Below are 18,674 nucleotides of genomic sequence, written 5' to 3' on the forward strand. Positions count from 1 at the left end.
CCGCTGACCCTTCTGAGCGATCATTGTTTTACTGTCTGTGGTGCGAGTTCAAAGCTCTTCCCATCAAGGTAAATCTGTGTCGCTATACCTCACAGCTCATTCTTTTTAATGCCTCTCCGGCATTTTTGGGATGCCTGGCGACGTGGGCTCTGCGATGAGGCTGCTCCGCGGCCTTTGCCCCTCTCTGTCAGCCCTACCCCCCCCCCTCCAGTCTGGCCTAATGCGGCTTGATGACAGTGTACAAATGCGGGGGCCGGTGACAGTGACTCGAATGGAGCGGGCCATCAGCAAGACAATGCAGTGGTGTATTGCTGGGGTCAAGGGCCACGTTTGATCTGGACGGGGGCCCCTTCCCAGTTTTCCCCATCAGTGTAGACAGACTTCTGGGAAATTGGGGAGGAGGAAGTTACAACGTTGTTCAACAGGATCTTTTAAAACTATGCTGACATGTGAAGCATGCGGAGAGATGGGTTTTTTTTTTATTCACACAAAAGAACGACCACAGGGCCTTTTAAAATTAGCATGACATGATTTGATGTGTGCACTTTGTAGTCGGTTCAAACATCCAGGTCACATATGTGCGCAGCGACGTACTATATCTGTGTGCTGCGCTGTATAATTACAGAGAAGCTAATAAACCCCGCATAAGGGTGTTCATTTCGCGTTACAACACATGATGTTTCGATTTGACCCAGCGGTAGCGATTCCCGGGGTATTCTGAGGGTAACACAACAAAAAGAAAGCCCTTGTAAAAGGTATATAAAACACAAGGAATGACCTACATTGCAACAACCTTTTTTATTAGACATTTCATCTGATAAATTCAAACGATATTGTGGTTATATTGGCAAGCGTGGTTAAAATCATCTCTTTATTTGGCGTGTTCATTTTCCAGTGTGAAACAATAAAGTCAGCCTATTTTCCAGATGCCCTGCGGAGCCTCAACATGCGTACTTCCTGACATCACTGATAGCGTGAATTTCAATAAAACTATGTCATATATTAGGCCCTTCATCGGTGAATGAGGTGAAAGGTGACATGGCGCTCCTGTCCAGTGTAGTCTCTTTCTGCACGGGACAGCGTTGCATGCTGGGCCACGTACCCATTCAACTCTGAGCCTGTCGCTTCCCATCCATCCCCAATACAACGCCCCCCTGTGATTTTCTGAGCTCAGGCCAGCCCTTCTCCACACCTCCTTCCCACCCCACTGTAACACGGCTCAGCGTGCGTGAACGCGTGTGCGTGCGTGTGTGTCTGTCTGTCACAACGTGTTAGCCTTTCGGTTACTGGGTGAACCCGGAAGTGAAACAAAGTGCTGCCAGGGCGATCTGCCGCATGTTATCGCTTTGGATCGCTAACACAATCATGCAGACGGTTCATTTTGCACAATATTACCATGGTGCCATTCAGTGATGTGCAATATTCCAGGCGTACATATTGTTGGTGATATTGTTGCTGGTTGTTTTTCATGCGCACAAGAGCAGACGGAGCTCACAACCAATTCTCCCCCATGAGGCCAATGAAGTACATTTTAGCCAATACATTTTATTCTGCTCTTTTCAGGGTTGGCATGAATTTATATCGATCTCTTCCACTTGGTATTTTGCAGTGCTCAGCCTCCTGCGGAAGAGGCTTCAAGTCCCGCAAGGTGCGCTGCGTAACCAGCTCGGGCCGCTCTGTCGAAGAAGAGAACTGTCAGCACTTGACCCCCAAACCCAGCAAGCAAACGCGCTGCCGAGGTGGCCGATGTCCCAAGTGGAAGACTGGCAGCTGGGAGGAGGTAGGCCTCTTCACGCAGCCATCAAACACGATGCAAGGGTTTTTAATTTGCCTACTTGACATTTTTTTTGTGCACCAACTTAGATAAAGATTATGCGTGCTTGGTGTTTCCACACATTACTTTGGCTGTGATATAATATACGGGCTTGGTGTGGAAGGTAACAGAAACAGAGTCGGGGAGTAAATAACTAAATAGGGCTGTAGGAAGGATTTACATCCCTCACTACCATTTCATTGTGATGTACTTCGTATCCGGTGTAAATATCCGCTCATGTGCCACATTAGATACAGCTGCCAATAACCGTAGAGAAATAATAATACAAATAACGCTGCTTAACTGGTCTGCAAGGTACTAATGTAACCGCATGTCTATTATTGTGGTTGTAGTGTAGTGTGGAACTGCACTTTATCAAACTATGAAGTGCTTCTCATGTCATTTTCTAATCTTACAGCTAAATAATGATGCATGCATGCAATGAAAATGATGACGCATTCTAGTTTTACACCACTGCATGCCTGCATACAAATAACGTAATAATAAAGGTAATCCCTATCATAGTCGTCGTTCATCCATCCATCTTCTATGCCGCTTATCCTCACTAGGGTCGTGGGGGTACGCTGGAGCCTATCCCAGCTGACTTTAGGCAAGAGGCGGGGTACACCCTGGACTGGTGTCCTGACTGTGTGGCCAACATGCTAACCACCGGGTCATCGTGCGGCCTCATAGTCGTCGTATTGACAGGAATGGAAAAACTGGAATGTAAAACATTTAAGAAAAAGACAGGCCGGTCTAGAGGTTTACACATGCGAAGCAACAGGCCATTGTGGCGTGTGCCGCCTGCCAATGCGTCCGTGGAGCACTCTGCCAGGCACACAGAGGGAAAGAGTGGAGCAGAGACAGCGTTTACTACACATTGTAGGGCGTAGCAACGTTGCGCTTCAAAGGTATATTTTAGAAGCTTTTTTGAATTTTTATCTGGTAAAAATAACAGAATATGAACATAAAAGTCCTTTTCTGGACATCCGGATTTGGAAGGACCCAATGATGATGTCAGCGTGGCTGCGGGTGTCCTAACAAACGGCACTAATCATCTTATATTCAGGGCCGACTTATATTCAGATCAATAAATATTGAGTCCACTCTGTCCACACTGTCATTCTCCCACAGACACTCCCACTTATCACCTCACAAAACACTCTTTGGCCTCAAACGGGAAGCACATGTGGTGGATGGAATACACCTACGTCATCACACTGACTTTACCGTACGTTTTATTCAAGCGCGTCTTCTCTTCCCATTACCGTTTCTGCCTCCACCTTTCTTATTCTGAAATCCCCCCACTGGCCAAGAGGAGTCCGGGCACTAGGACACATCTGCACCTCATACATCAGAGAGGATGTGCGTCTTTGCAGAACAGCTGCAGCGCAGGAACCATGCCAGGAGGAAATGATACTCCATTGTCCCCGCAGCATGATAACACACGGGGGAACAGACTGCGTCTCGGTTGAACAGCTGAAATGTCACACAAGATAATACAAATTGAAATAGTGGACGTTCATTTGAATTGTATCACATTGCAGCGGGTTCCAGTAATGACTAATGAAGACTACACATTGCAGCGCACACCCACGAACATACACATTGTGCTGCACACGCAGCGCTGGGTGCTGTTCAGTGTTATTAACGGCATCTGTTTGGCAACAGTATAGGCAGAGACAATATTTAGAGCTTTAAAAAGTATGAATGACTGAAGAGCATCAGCAGTACACCATCCAAATGCTAGTATTTATTAATAACAGCAATGTTAGTTATTGAATGTTCAATGGGTGCTATTCCCATGATGAAAAATACAAATAATACTCTCCGATATGTGAGTTCTATTAAAAAAAAAACAACACATATACAAAGTTTTGATATGCTTGAGAGGCTTGTAGCTAAATGAGATAACCAAAATACCCTCCAACTGCAATAATAGACATTTTTTAAATGAATACATTTTTGACAGTGTGAATAGAAAGTGATCAGATGAAATTTAATAAAGTATTTAAAGTGATATCTCCATCAATAACCGTGCAGTTTACTTCAGGCGACACAGTAGAGCTTTGATATTGCAAGTACGTCTGATATATGCACTGAATTAAAAAATAATATCCATTTGATTTGGCAAAAGTACCTAATGATGCAGCGCAAATAGGGCACAATTTAAATGAATGATAGACAAACGTTCTTCAACATCCGGATGCAATTAGCAAGCTCTGTATATTCACTAAACACATCATAAATTCACAATATTGTCATTAAGTCCATTAAGTACCTGTCCTCCCTTCAGTGCTCAGCATCCTGCGGCGATGGCATCCAGCGGCGGGAAGTCACCTGCCAGGCTGGAGCCAGAAGGAGCCCACTGGAGACCGACTGCCCGGAGCGCTCCCGTCCGCCATCCAGCCGGAGCTGCCGTGTCGCTGAGTGTCCCGCGCGGTTTCGATGGCAAGAGGGAGACTGGCAGGCGGTAGGTTGAGGTTGCTCTGGGTGGAAATATGTTTAGAGCTCCCTGCTGAAGCTTGGAGGAAATCATTCTCATGGTTTTTTACGCGGTTCTGAGTTGAAGCTGCCAGTTGGGTCAGGACAGCCGGAGCTGAGGAAGAGGAGGAGGGCTGCTCCTTGCTTCATGCACTGATTGGAATCAGATGATCAAACTTTTGTTTTTTTTTTCCTAACAAAGCCTTTTTACTCTCTTTCGGAAGTATGTCATTTAGTCGCCTAATTGTGAAAGTCGCTCTGGACAGCTGGCTGGTTTGGACACACTCGGTGGTGCGAGCTGTGTAGTTTTGGGTTGACAACCAAGCATCGGGCCCCCGTAACGCTTGGTTATCACTCTCTACGGGCCTTCCACCAGCCTCCCACTATAACAAACCATCACATGTTATGATATGTAAGTAGGTCGGTAATGTTATGTTAACCTTTGTGTTGTCTTGGGATGTGTGTGGGTGCGATTGTTGATCTTTTGATCAAGTGCGAACACTACAATTCAAACCTCAGTGCACACAAAATAAGTGGAAATGGGAACATGCAATGAACTAACGACAGAGACCGTTGTATGTGATAGCGAGGTTTGGTACAGCCATTTACTTTACATTTACTTTAAAACCTCTTTGTGAGCCTGGAACCATGTATCCAATGGACATCCTACACATAACCCAGCTGACAGCATTATTTTTCCTTTTGCTTCTTTTTAGCCTTTATTCTTGGGTCTTTGGATCGCGTTGCTATCGGAGAAGTAGTCAATGATCACACAATTTCAAAGGTATAAAAAAAAAATATAATAATATACAGTAGATGCCCCTACAACGTAAATAATCTGTTCCGAGAACGTTTACGTTACAGGGTTTTTATGTTATACGAAGCGTAAAATACATGTAAATAGCCTAATCCGTTCCAAGATCTTCCCAAACTCATCCCTTTGGCCCTTCAAAATATTCAAAGTCCACCAAATATGGTGGGAAAATATAAGAAAACGTTAGCATAAACATAGTAGAGTAACATTCCAATATAAAATAAGGTAATAAATAAGACTACTGTAAATGAATAAAACTGAAAAACAAAAACAAACAACTAGTTTAAGGGCGACTACGATGAAGAAGGGAGGTTGAAGGGAGAAGCCTGTCTCTCGCACAAACTCACGTACGCGCTGTATAAGTCAGCCAATGAGATGAGAGCGTAGGCGGTGCCCCAATAATCAGCCAATGAGAGCGTGAAGCGTATGAAGCCGTCTCTCTGTCGCGCGAGCTATTCAAATCGAATATCTGAACTTGCACCGACTTGACACTTTATGTTATATGGAATTTCTTACGTAATCCGATGCAAAAACTTCACACAAATTCTTTACGTTCAGTGGAATTTACGTAAAAGGAGGTTTACGTTATGCGAGGTACTTCTGTATTTGGTTACGGCACTGGACTCTATCGTCAATAAGGAAGCCAATACAGCAGTTGCTGCACCCCTCTAGAAAGTGAAAGTTAAGCTTGTGTAAAAGTGAGGTGTGAAATGCTTGTGTGTGTGAGTACAATGCGTCTACAGTATTGTGTGTCTTTCAGTACATTTTCATCAGTCGCAGCTCTGATTGTGCTATGTGAGTGTGCACCAAAGGCCTTCCATGAGAAGTTATTAGACTGAAAATGCATGTCATAATAATACCTAACACAAAATTTGACTTTCATCGCATAATACTTCACAAACCCTGTCTTAAATGGGCTACTACGTATTTGTAATGCTTTGTTTTGAGTTTCTGGTCATGTCATGTGCTTGCATGACCCTTGGCTGTGTCACAAAATGAGTGGGACACCATTACAATATCAAGAAGCAAAAACTATTTCTTTTTTTTGTATAATTAAAGGAAAGCACAGTTTTGCACAGTATCACCTGGCAGAGCATGTGTTTTTTTAATCAAACAAACGTTAACAAATGTCAACGCTATGCTAGCTAGCTGCTTCCAGGTGTTGTTTGTTAATTACAAGTGCTGGCTACAGCAGTTACATCTTCACTGTTCTCAAGTGGTTTTCAGTCTGGGTCCATAAGCAATCTTCTCTGAAAGGAAAGGATAACAATTCACTTTTTTGTTCGTACTTATCCTCTAGTCTGTTGTCAGATTTACCAAAATACCCAGAGGGTCGGTGTTGCGAAGGGTAGACTCACTTCCATTCCTCAGTTCAGCTGCACAGCTCAATAACGGTTCCAGGTATTTCACTTGTTTGACATGAGTCTTGCGTATGAAGTGTGATGAAGTCCAGCTGGAGTCAGCTGCAGTTGTATGTGACGCAAATAGGAACTTCCCTGCGCCTCTTGTATAAGGTGTCGTAACCGTGACAACAGACATCCACCCTTCTCTGCTATATCATAGAATATAAAGTGTATTTCTATCGCCAAAGTCCTTAACATGATGAATGTTTGTCTGCTCTAACCTTCCATCGGAGGAATGAAGTGTAAACAGTTACAGGAGTTAGAAGTTGCGTAATCTTATGACATATCTTGGCTGTGTCTTCTGTTTAGGTGCTTTTCCTCAACCTCGTATCTATACTATTTTGACAATCTTAATCCTAATTCCATGCGGTAACGCCACCGCACCATTATCATATTTGCCGTGCATGGCGACGATACTCTGAAATACTTTAAACAGCGATGTATTCTGTGTTTATCATCATGTTGTATGATTTGGCTTATTTGTAAAGGCCTACGTTGTTTCTCGCCCCCACCACAGTGCAGTAAATCATGTGCATCAGGCCACAGGAGACGTGCTTTACAATGTGTGGACGACCACCACCAAGAGGTCCATGAAATGTACTGTGTGAACCAAATCAGACCACCTGACATAGAAAGCTGCAATACCCACGGCTGTGAATTCATCTGGATCACAGGGGAATGGACCGAGGTGCGCCTTGCAGCCAGTATCTTCAAAAGAAGTCGTAGAAGTCGTCTTTAAATTCACCGATTCAGAAAGGATACAAATCACACATTTTTTATGATCACGGCGTTGTTGATTTATTCTCCCTCCCAGTGCTCAGCCAGCTGTGGACCGGGCTACCGCCAGCGTCTGATCTCCTGCAGCGAAGTGCATGTGGAGAATGACAACTATGAGTATGGTCATCAGTCTCTGTCCAACTGCCCAGGGACCCCCCCTGAGAGGTATATGCCTTGTAATCTGGCGCCATGCCCACCTCTGCAGGAGTGGAGGGTTGGAACCTGGGGACCAGTGAGTAAACTCCCGTTAAGTCTCCTCTTTTATTTGGTATTTTTAAATGAATTTTCTTTAAATTTTGGACAACCTTTTGAGTCTTCAGCTTTGGAGATCCTACTGTATTAACTTAATCCAGGTGGAAGAATTTGAGGAGACTTCAGAAAAAAAGTACTTTTTTCCCCACTGTCACACTTCTCCGCTTCCTTTCCAGTGTTCAGTGAGCTGTGGCGATGGAGTGATGGAAAGGATGGTGCAGTGTGTGACAGCAGATGGCCAGCAACGCAATAGATGCTCCCTTGATGTCATGCCAGAAGCCAGAAAAGCCTGCAGAAGCCGGAGCTGTAAGTTTTTTGTGGGCAAGAGTCAAGCTATAGCTTTTTATCGAGAGTTTAATTGACTCATACGTTGTACTGTAAGTGGAACTACACAATGTAATGACTGTATACATTATGCAGTCACAAATGATACGTAGAGTTCTTCATTGCGTTTATTATTGTGAGGTTGGAGTGGAGTAATTTCCATTTTTTCGCCTCTTAGGCCATTTGCCTTCCAGCTGCCAAGACGTCCAGAGCATGAATCTTCCAGATGGTGAACACTTACTGAATATTCAAGGACGTACTCTCAAGGTAAACAATGTATCTGGTTTCTTTGTTGAATACAAATGAGTGGGAACTTAACAGCCAAAGATGCAATAGGTTTGAGTGCATTTCAAAGGTGTCAAACTCAAGGCGCGGGGGCCAGATTCAAACCGCCACATTGTTTTTGTGGCCCTCGAAAGCCTGGAAATTAATCACATTCGATGTGTCAATTTTCACAGAAAGTGAGTTTTTTTTGTTGTTGTGGTGGTGGTTTGTGTGGGATCACCCTTGCTTCACTCAGACGACTGTCGTCGGTAGGCAGAGGACTGCATCTTAACAACTGTCGTTTTGCATCACAAGAGTGAAACCGCTCTTGCGCGGGGTGCGCCTCCACCTTAGAGAATACACGCTTGGATCTCGCACCATCCCTTCCAACTAGATCTCTTTGAGCATGAGCTGATGAAGCTTGCTCGGATGAGAAGCGAAAAGTCATCATGAACAGTCTCGTTGCAAATGTTCCACATCCTTTCTCTTCTCCTATCATTTTTGTGGTTTTGTTTTGTCCTTCACTCACCTATTTCTTCCTCCTCCGGATACCACCACTCCTTCCCCTACCACTCTTCATTTTTATCCTCAGGTCTACTGTGCAGGAATGCAGACAGAGAATCCACAGGAGTATATCACCTTGACAACAGGAGAAGAAGACAATTTTTCAGAGATCTTCGGCTTCAGGTAAGCAACAAACAGTAGCATGGATATACAGTAGATCAGCCCGCAAGGTGTGTGTATGTGTCTGTGTTTGTGTTTACTCCAGGCTCAATGACCCCACCCAGTGTCCAGCCAACGGGTCCAGAAGAGAAGACTGTGACTGTCGGAGAGACTACTCTGCTGCGGGCCTCACCACCTTCTCCAAAGTGCGCCTGGATGTGAGCAAAATGAACATCATCAGTGAGTTTTGTGCAACTTCACGCCTCTTAATGAGGGTGCGACAAACAAAACAGCATCTTGAGATAGTTATGTATACCAATGATTACCTTTCATGATGTATACCATCACTCTCGCTATATATCATCAAAACTTTAAAGCATCCTGCCTTTCAGCAGTTACTCTCAAATAAGAACCTCCCCTGCCATTTAATTACCTCTTTGCTCATGAAGGGTTAATGGGTTCAAGATGTCTTCAATGTTCATTTAAACAATGCACAATTACAAGGCTGGGGCGGCCAAGATCCTGTTACACTGATATTGCAGAACCTAAAAATAGAAGTGCTGACCAAACTAACGATTTAGAGCAGGGGTCTCAAACTCGCGGCCCGCGGGCCATTTGTGGCCCGCCGGGTCATATTTTGCGGCCCGCGACGAGACATGGAGGAGTAGTGTAAATGCTATAAAGAATATTTCTTTTTGATATGATTCTACTTTATAGCATTGACCTACTTGAGAGACATGAGATGTTGTGTTTTCTGAATGAGTTTAAAATAGCTTTTCTGTTTTTCAGACACCAAAACTAAAATCCTGTTTCCACTTATGTTGCTAAGACATCCTCATTATTTTTGTACCATTGCTGCTTGTAGTCTGGTTAAAATATGCTGCAAAAGTTCCACCCCTTTTGTATTGCTTGTCTTCATTAGGGTCACGAGTAAGCTGGAGCCTATCCCAGCTGAATGCAGCAAAATACAAACTATGAAATGGATTTATTTTTTTGTTTCACCCTATCATCATTTCTCTCTCTCACTCTCTTTCGCTCTGGTAGTTTAGTTTACGATACAGTGGAACCTTGGTTAAGGGTCATAATATGTTGCTAACCGAAATGGATGCTAACCAAATACATTTTTCCCATAACAAATCCATTGGGTTTTTTTAGAAAGTGATGAAAATGTCAAGGTTTTTATTGTTTTAGGACACTCTGCTGCATGTGACGTAAGAGGCTGCCGTGCCGGCGACTTTTTGAATTAGTGTTGCCAAAAGGCCACAAAAGGCAAAATATATGCACGGTATATGAGTTAATCCCCTGATGTTTGCAGAGTTGAAGTCTCTCTTTGCGACTTTAGAAGGCAATTTTTCTCTAAAACATTGGTGACACAAAACTTAACATTCGACCTCAGGTTTCTGTGTCATTACGATTTTAGAATCATTTCCCTGCCTGTTTTTGAATGTTGATACGGCTTTCTATCCGGACAGAGGAGGCACACTTTAAATGTACTGAAATTACAAGGCATCTTTGAGTAAACTTCGAGCATCATTTGAGCATCTCACTGCCGAGCCAAGTGTCCTGGTTTTACGGTCGTCAAAATATGGTCACCCGATATACAAGCGCATCTCTATAAATTGTGTGTCCTTGAATACGCTTTCATATCACATTTGTTCCTTGTCTCAATCCTTTAGCTACAGATTGGCAATTTGCATTGACTCACGAAGGCAACACAGTTCCATTTGGCACAGCAGGAGACTGCTACAGCGCCTCCCAATGTCCACAGGTGAGAACAACAAGAGCTGTTGCAATTATTACCTCCGTCAAGTGATGATCGCTGGAGATGCCTTGTCTATGTTGCAGCATGTTAACATATTGCATTGTGTAACCTCCTCATCCACTCATGCCCCGTACAGTACTATGAATGAGATACAATTTCATAGCTTCATCAATAATTCAACCTTTACTATTGCTCTGTTTTTAATGACACTGTCAGAGAGGTATTAATTTACCAAAATGTTGGTTGCTGTAGTAGTTTATCATGACGTACAGCTACACTACATCATACTGAGAGCCACTTAACAAATATATATTTTTCCCCAGTAATATCACTATATACAGTATTTGAAATATTACAAACCCCCTTGGGTGAGTATTAGATGAAGATGTCAATTGTAACCACATTTTCAGTCAACACATTCTTCACTGAATGCAGGAATAGGTTATTAGTGTCACTGGAGGGAAACATAATTTCAAAAATATCTTTTCAGTATTCGCAACAGACTTGACACCCGGTCTGTGGATCATTATTAGTGTCAGTCAAGTGTATATGCAAAAGTTTGACTTCATTGTTTCAACTCTTAATACACACTGAGCTCAGACGTAGCTAAAGTATATTATACATAAAACATAATACTGTATATAGTAGCTATACATATATACAGTATATATGTATATATATACACAGTATATATTTAATAGATTGATTTGTCTACATAAATATGGTCTTAGCATTGTTGTACACATGCACACAAACACACCAGCTTTATACTGTAATTACATTTGTTTGTGCTGATTTGAACTGTGCAGTTAGAAAAAGGCCACTAGATGGCAGAATGTTTAACAATACTGTACAGTACTGTACTGTGTGATTGCAGGAGTCAGTTGATGACCTCATGTAATGTACTCCAGTAGATGAACCTAGACGAAGATGAACCTTTATCACTGTTATGGCCCGTCAGACATCCATCCATCCATTTTCTAGGCCGCTTCTCCTCTTTAGGGTCCAAGTAAATACATATTTGAATACAGTTCATGTCTGTGTGATATCATTGTTCTTTTCTTTGTGGCTTTTTAGGGCCGTTTCAGCATCAACCTCTCGGGAACAGGTTTTAAGGTGGCTCCAGACACCTCATGGACCTCCCAGGGCAATTATGTGGTGTCTGATGTGAGGAAATCAAAGGTATAACAGCCATTAAGGAGTCCATACTGTACTCTTAAACCAAACTTTACAACCAAAAGCTCTGGCAGGGCATGGATGTGACATTTGCTCTGGCGTAATTTCAGTGAATGGTTTTGATAATGGCAAAAATGATTCAAACAACCTCAGTTGTGTTAATGTATAGGCTCTCGTGGCCGCTCCATGTGTTATACTTTTTAACAAAAACCAAACAAAAACAACATTTCAGCTTCACACTAATGTCTCCTTGTCTTATCTTCAAAGATAGAGAGCTCCAAGTAGGCAAAGTGCCAATTTGATTCCGTATTCCAAGATCCAGTCTTTATAAATAGGCGTAGAAAAGCCCCTTATTAGGCAGCTGCTCTGTCAAAGTGCCCGCCCACCCTCTGCTTTTCATATGAAGATCAAGCTTTGGAGCTGTGTTTTTCTGGCACAACTTTTAGACAGGAGGCACCAGAGATGCCAAGACATGTTCACGGTTTGACATCCAAAGCCAGTCCTTTCAATCTGGCTACTCAAGGCAGTTTAAATAAAGCCAGGTTGTGTCAGGAAAAGTGGGGGACAGTCCAAAGGAGATCAGACAGACCCCTCTCCCCCCAAGGCTTACAAGTTGAAGGATGGCTCGATACGTGTTTGTTTGAAAACATGTGCTGCATGCAAATGATGCCGCTGATGAGTTCTTCGGCACTCTGCGTGTACGCCAATGGCCCTCTCCCCACCCACCAAGACAAAGAGACTGTATGACTGACAAAAGGGCTCATTCCGTTCATGCCGTTGTTCTATGGAGCAAATGCGCCAAGTTGCTGAAACCAATGCACAGAGTGAATCCTCTCCCCGCCTGTTTGGACGCAAGAGACGAGGAAAACAGACACGCATGCACATGGCAATATATTGAGGCTGGCAAAATGGTCGAGTTCATTTTTCATTTCTTGTGTGATGAATTAATCAATTCATTAGTGCCCACGAGACATTTTGTTTTCTGAACGAGAAATCCTGTCATGTTTTAATCTCGCGAGATCTTGTGACACCCCTAGTAGGCGTGTATTTCAAATGGTCAAATGTATGCCCTGACAAAGAAAATAATAATGCAGTTTTGACTGACACGGTCAGTGAGGTATTAATTGAACATTATTTTTGCACGTGTAGTTTGCAGTGCGGTGTACAATTGCCTGACATGACACTGACGCCTGTTTTAATATACTAGCGACTATCAGTATGTTGCAGTGCAGTTTGACTATCTATATCTAAATCTATACTGCATTGCACTTAAACACCGCATTTAGCTACAACTGCATTAGTAAGTAGTAGTAACTGTACAGTAGTATCTTTGTAAATAAATATATTGCATCTGTTGAGATGAGTGCAGGTTTAACTGAACCGCTGTTGTTCTTCCTTTGTCCACAGGATGGCAGCAGAGTGTCGGGAACGTGTGGAGGCTACTGTGGTAAATGTACTCTGTCCTCTGGGTCCAGTCTTCATGTTACAGTGACCTAGATCCTTTTCAACGGGATATAGTAGCATGGGGTGCTGTCTTGACGTCACCAGAACATAAACTACTCCATCATCACTTAGAACCCGTGACTGCCCTTGTGCTGCAGTTATGTGTCTTTCCCTCAGCTGCTTGCGACTGTTTGTCAGTCAGGTGCTCGTAGTGTCAAGACATCCCTCCACCTTGGTGCTACAACCAACGCACACTTCCGATCCATCCATCACATGACCTTTTTTTTTTTACCTTGTGTAAATGACATTGGTGTAATTACTGTAAATAGGAATATGTGCCGTATATGTCTTATTTATTGTATTCTTATTTTTATAATTGTAATTGCGACTTAGATTAATCAGTAAATGCCACATGGTGTCACATTGCATTATAATTCACTTTTGCCAGTGAGTGCCTTTCGTTTTGGATGATTACATTTTTGATACCCCCACCCTATGCATGTTCGCTCCAGCCAATACGTAAACAGGCTGTTGCCTATATACTGTAGAGCTAAGTGTAATTTTAATTTGCAAAATGTGCTTTCTTAACACCAAGTACAACGCCGATCTCGCAGCTGCTAAACATTTTGAATATGACTTTAATGGATGTTGAAATTGCCCACTTAGAGCAAAAGTGGACAGCGGTTATGCGTGTGCAGCTGTTAGGGAGTTGCAGCAAAACAGTTGCTTTTATTTATATGGAATTAAAGCCTCAATTCATATACGCTGCCATAAACTATGGAGTGCACCTTTAACAGTTTCTTGGGACACTTTCTAGACTTTTTTTTTTTGTCCATTCAACAAGTCAGAGGACACTGTTGTTGAATGAGGGAGTCCATCCCAAAGATGTTTGATGGGTTTGAGGTCAGGGCTCTCAAGTTCTTCCATAGCAAACTACTGTAAGCATTGTTTGCTTTGTGCACAAGGGCATTGTCGTGCTGGAACAGGAAGCAACTTTCCCAAACCGTTCCCACAAAGTAAGCATACAATTATCCAAAATGTCTACATTGATTCATTACTTAGTAGCCTTTTCTGTCAAGTAGGCATCAAGTATGATATGGATTCTGATCGTATGTACACAAGAAGTGAGCTGCATAAGCACACACCGAAACAAGAGGGGTAGATTGGAAGTCGCAAAAAACTTTCAGACGTGAGTGCGCAACAAATTCCTCTGCACTCTGGCAAGACTGGCATCAGCATCAGGCAGCGTGACGAAGCAAAGCCATGACCCTAGAGAAAGGAGACTAGCAGAAAGCAGGTTATCTTATCTGGAGTAGCTTGAAAGAATCCTGAAAGAGAGATTTCACCTCAGGCCCATAAAACTCCAGAAGATACCCAGCAGATGTTCTCCACAGGTCCCCAGAGAGACCTCACAAGTAGAACAAGCTGTGTGAGATCTGTACACGGGAATTTTCTTAACTGTTACCTTCTGTACTTTCCCATACGGTGGACCCTTGATTAGCGTCATTAATTTGTTCCAGAAGATTTTACAATAATAGTTTTACATGCAATAAACAATTTAAAATGCATATAAATACATATAAATAATGAATGAAAGGGATAAATAAACATTTAGGCTTGTTTTACCTTCACTGAAGACATTATTCTTGATGTGACTGTTCCCAAAGACACTATGTGGCAACAAGACACCACCTTCCTGTTTTGCCATGAGCTATTTCTTGAATTCAATAGTGTTTCTCACCTCAATAACACAAAATGGAGCCACAGAAAGTTTCACGTGCCAGCATTTTGATAAAGATGGTGAAAAACACTCTTAGGAAAATGCTGTCCATGTGTCTCACTGCCACATGGTGTCTATGGGAACGCTCACATCAAGACTCGTGTTTTCAATGACGGTAAAAGTAACCTTAAATGTTAATTTATCTCTTTCATTCATCATTTGTACGCATTTAGAATTGCTTTATGGATGGAAAACTATACAAACGTGTTTCATGTTACCTTTTTTGAGAGTCAACCGCTGATGACATCATAGATGATCTACGTAGCTGACTTCTGGTTGCCATTTTGTAATGTAGCAAGCTAGCTTGAAGCTATGGATGTTTTGTGATAAAAATACATTAACACAGTTGGGTTCCGGCAGCGTATTAATAACACGACAAGACGCGTGCCATATTGTGCGTGAACCGGGAAATGTATGCAAACCGAGTGTCGATTTTTTACGTTAACCGAGGTTCCGATATACCCTTTTTTTATTGACTAGTACGTACCAGCGTGTTTCTGTTCCTGCTTATCACATCTAACTTGTCTTATTGTTCATGAACATATCAGGGTACATAGTTATGTTTGTATTCTTATTTTTCTTTACCTCTCATTTCTCCGTAATCCATAAAGGGAAAATAAAGTACAAAGGTAGCATCGCACGGAAGCCTTTACAGACGGTGCTGTGGCAGTGCCTCCTTTTGTATGTGCACACATTGCACAAAGGACTTTTAGCTGTTGTAACATTCAACTGTGCAAGTCTGCCATCATTTGTAAGGACATGGACCAGAAACATTTTGGCGCACCTTACGACTGCACTTCTCATTGTCAACATGTACTTCAGTCCAGCAGGATCTCAGGTGACATAAATGAAGGGATTATTGTGATATTTATCTTATTATGCATTTTGCAACATGTTAATCATGGAACTGTAAATGTATCATTGCAGTTGAATAGTATATAGTGTAATATAAGCTTTATTTGAAATGGAAATATTTATTTTACCTTGTCTTGTGAATGTATATAGCCTCTGACCACAAGTGCTTATGAATTTCACTGCATAAACAGATTTATTATCAGGCTTTAATGTTGATGTGTAATAGCTGCATGGGTCATAAAGGCTCATTTGGTGTTTGGTGTATGAGACAGGATAAGGGAAATATCAAAGGGAAATAAAATGCTTTACACACAACCTTGTTGGTGAAAGAATGTCATTTTCAGTTTTGCAACATCATGAGACTGTAAGTTGGGGGCTCTCAACAGGCGGCCCGCGGGCCACATCCGGCACGTCAAAGCCTTTCATCTGGCCCGCCAAACATCACACAAATAATAAAACCATTCAGTCTCACAGAAGTGCTCGTTTATGCAGCTCTCCCGCTGCGAGTGGCTGGATAGCTCAATGGGTGGTACCCCTGGCGGTTGGTACAAGGGGATCAGGGTCCAAGTCCAACTCAGGGAGAACGATTACATATGGTACTGTATATACTGTATTTTTAATGGACACCATGTGACCCTTATAGTGGCCTCTGAGAAAAATTCTGACCCTTAATTAATTGAGGACCCCTGCCGTGTACTGTGTGCTTTTGTACCTGGGCCTTCAGTGGGGACGCAACCTGCCTCTTAATACCACTACTATTACATCACAATTACACAAACCATCCATAATGTACAAAAACACAATGTAAAAATGTGTGGCATTACAGAATTGGGGAAGAATACAATTATTACTAAAGCAACAAACCCAACAAACAACAAAGCCATTATTTTTGAATACGTCATCACTAAGCAACTCCAAACTTCCCAACATCATCTGGAGCAGTTCAGAATCAATATTTATCTAATAACATGACAAAACCATAACATATTAGACAAAATATGTCACACGTAAGCACTGGTCTGAAAGACAAACGCTTTCCCAGGCTGACTTCTACAGTATATAATGTATATATGTCTCCTTTTTCTGTGTCAGAACAGGATCAGTGCACTGTTCATGTGATGATGCGTTCAAGTGCCCTGGTAACTTTGAAAAATGTTGATGTCACTGTACGCCTGCTTGCTGGCCGTGTGAGGTGACTCTGAAGTCTGATTTATTCAAGAAATATCGCCATTACTGACAGTGTTTAAGTCACATGGGCCAGCGCTACTCATTCTGAAGCCCCTGATAACATTGATATGGCAACACGTGATAGCTGAAATCTGATTGGACATAAAATAAATCTAACATGCACATACACAGTGAAATCAGTCGGGAATCACACTATGAAATGAAGATAATAGACTGTCAAATTTAAGTTGTACTTCAGTGCTTCTGAGGTGTTTAGGCTCGCAGAGAAGGCTTTGCTAGCCCTGACGGCACACCACTGCACACCTCTGTTGACGCACAATTTGGTATGCTTTGGATCATGAGCTGCTCATTTCCTTCGTCATACTTTACTCCTGGTAGACTTTAAAAAAAAAAAAAGTTTTCTGGTAAAGTCTATTTTGCCTTTTCTGTGCATGAATGTTAGCAACAGAATGTACCTTTTTGTAACCCCTAGAGGTAAGTATCATTATTTGATCTTTTTAAATGTTCATCGCAAGCTGGAATGGATGAACCAGCTTCATCAATGTATGTCACTAACATGGCTAAATATACGTTAATATTATTTATGCACAAGCCTGATAACTTGCAGAAATGTGTATCACAACAAAGAATGCAGGAGTTGCTATCATACATACTGTAACAAACGGTAGAAAGAATGTGTGCATGGATGAGAGACATTGGAAAGGGTGGGGACAAAGTAAAAGGGACTATATGATACGAGACGTCCAAATAATAGGCGTACAAACTGAGACAGAATACAGTATGTTTCCACAGTGGAAATACAAATATGCACTGAACACGAGGAGACTCCGGTTCCTTGTGACTGCAGTCTTCATGTTTTGGACCTTCTCACACGGATTAGAGTGACCTGAGTGACTGAAGTCCACACTGAATGTTCCCAACACTTCTCAGTGTCAAGTTGAACACCTGGCAGAATGCTGCTCTTTGAACTTAAATAAGTGCTGACAGACTGTTCTGGACTTCACCGGTAATACATTTGAGGCAAAGTGAGGCTAAAATGTGCGGCATTGGCAAGAACATTAATAAGGCTCAGCTCCGTTTCTATTTTCCTGAAGTGGTGCATGCAAGCCCAAATCAGTGTATCTCTTTCAGTGCCATGCTTTTGTGACTTCCTGTGAAATTTTATATTGCTTCTGGAAGTTATTTTCTTTTCTTCCAGCAGAGTTTAAACTCTTTAATTTAGACTTAATGAGGGGAGTTTAAAAGCAGTGTGCCCCAGGGTGAGACTTTGTCATCATCATTCCTCGCAGTAATCTTGGATGACTTAACTGAAGCTTTGTAGTATGAAGTCCACTGACCTGTGTCCTAACATGCCAACGGTTAAGATACCCAGATACAGCCCACTGTTTATCACTGTTGCAAGTTCATTATTCTTTCCAGTGTCACTTCCATTGAGTGACATGAGACTGAGGAATCAAGAAAGCTTGTGTTTATTCCATACAGTTACTTCGCCAATGAACACAATGGAGACGCGACGGTGTCCAAGTATCTGTGCCCTCTAACCAGACGTGTTATGGCGTCTGTATGTATACCGGCTGATGGAACATGCTCATGGGTGTGACGGATGATTGAAGTCACACGATTAATTCAGATGATGAATGACTGATAGGTGCATAATACAGGTGCATAATAACCCT

At 42.3% G+C, this 18,674-nt stretch overlaps 1 protein-coding gene across 1 annotated transcript in view; it reads left to right on the forward strand.

The window, feature by feature from the left end:
- Window positions 1-16,022, forward strand: part of LOC129186776 (A disintegrin and metalloproteinase with thrombospondin motifs 9-like) — a 49,753-nt gene extending 33,731 nt beyond the window's left edge. Inside the window, exons 29-39 of the mRNA XM_054785380.1 lie at window positions 1,610-1,780; window positions 4,110-4,286; window positions 7,032-7,202; window positions 7,329-7,523; window positions 7,720-7,849; window positions 8,046-8,134; window positions 8,724-8,818; window positions 8,901-9,034; window positions 10,471-10,562; window positions 11,634-11,738; window positions 13,140-16,022. Coding sequence (XP_054641355.1) covers window positions 1,610-1,780; window positions 4,110-4,286; window positions 7,032-7,202; window positions 7,329-7,523; window positions 7,720-7,849; window positions 8,046-8,134; window positions 8,724-8,818; window positions 8,901-9,034; window positions 10,471-10,562; window positions 11,634-11,738; window positions 13,140-13,229 — 1,449 coding nt within the window. The 3' untranslated portion in view covers window positions 13,230-16,022. The remainder of the gene's footprint in view (window positions 1-1,609; window positions 1,781-4,109; window positions 4,287-7,031; window positions 7,203-7,328; window positions 7,524-7,719; window positions 7,850-8,045; window positions 8,135-8,723; window positions 8,819-8,900; window positions 9,035-10,470; window positions 10,563-11,633; window positions 11,739-13,139) is intronic.
- The last annotated feature ends 2,652 nt before the right edge of the window (window positions 16,023-18,674 follow it).

The sequence above is a fragment of the Dunckerocampus dactyliophorus genome, chromosome 8, assembly GCF_027744805.1.
Source record: "Dunckerocampus dactyliophorus isolate RoL2022-P2 chromosome 8, RoL_Ddac_1.1, whole genome shotgun sequence".
NCBI lineage: Eukaryota > Metazoa > Chordata > Actinopteri > Syngnathiformes > Syngnathidae > Dunckerocampus > Dunckerocampus dactyliophorus.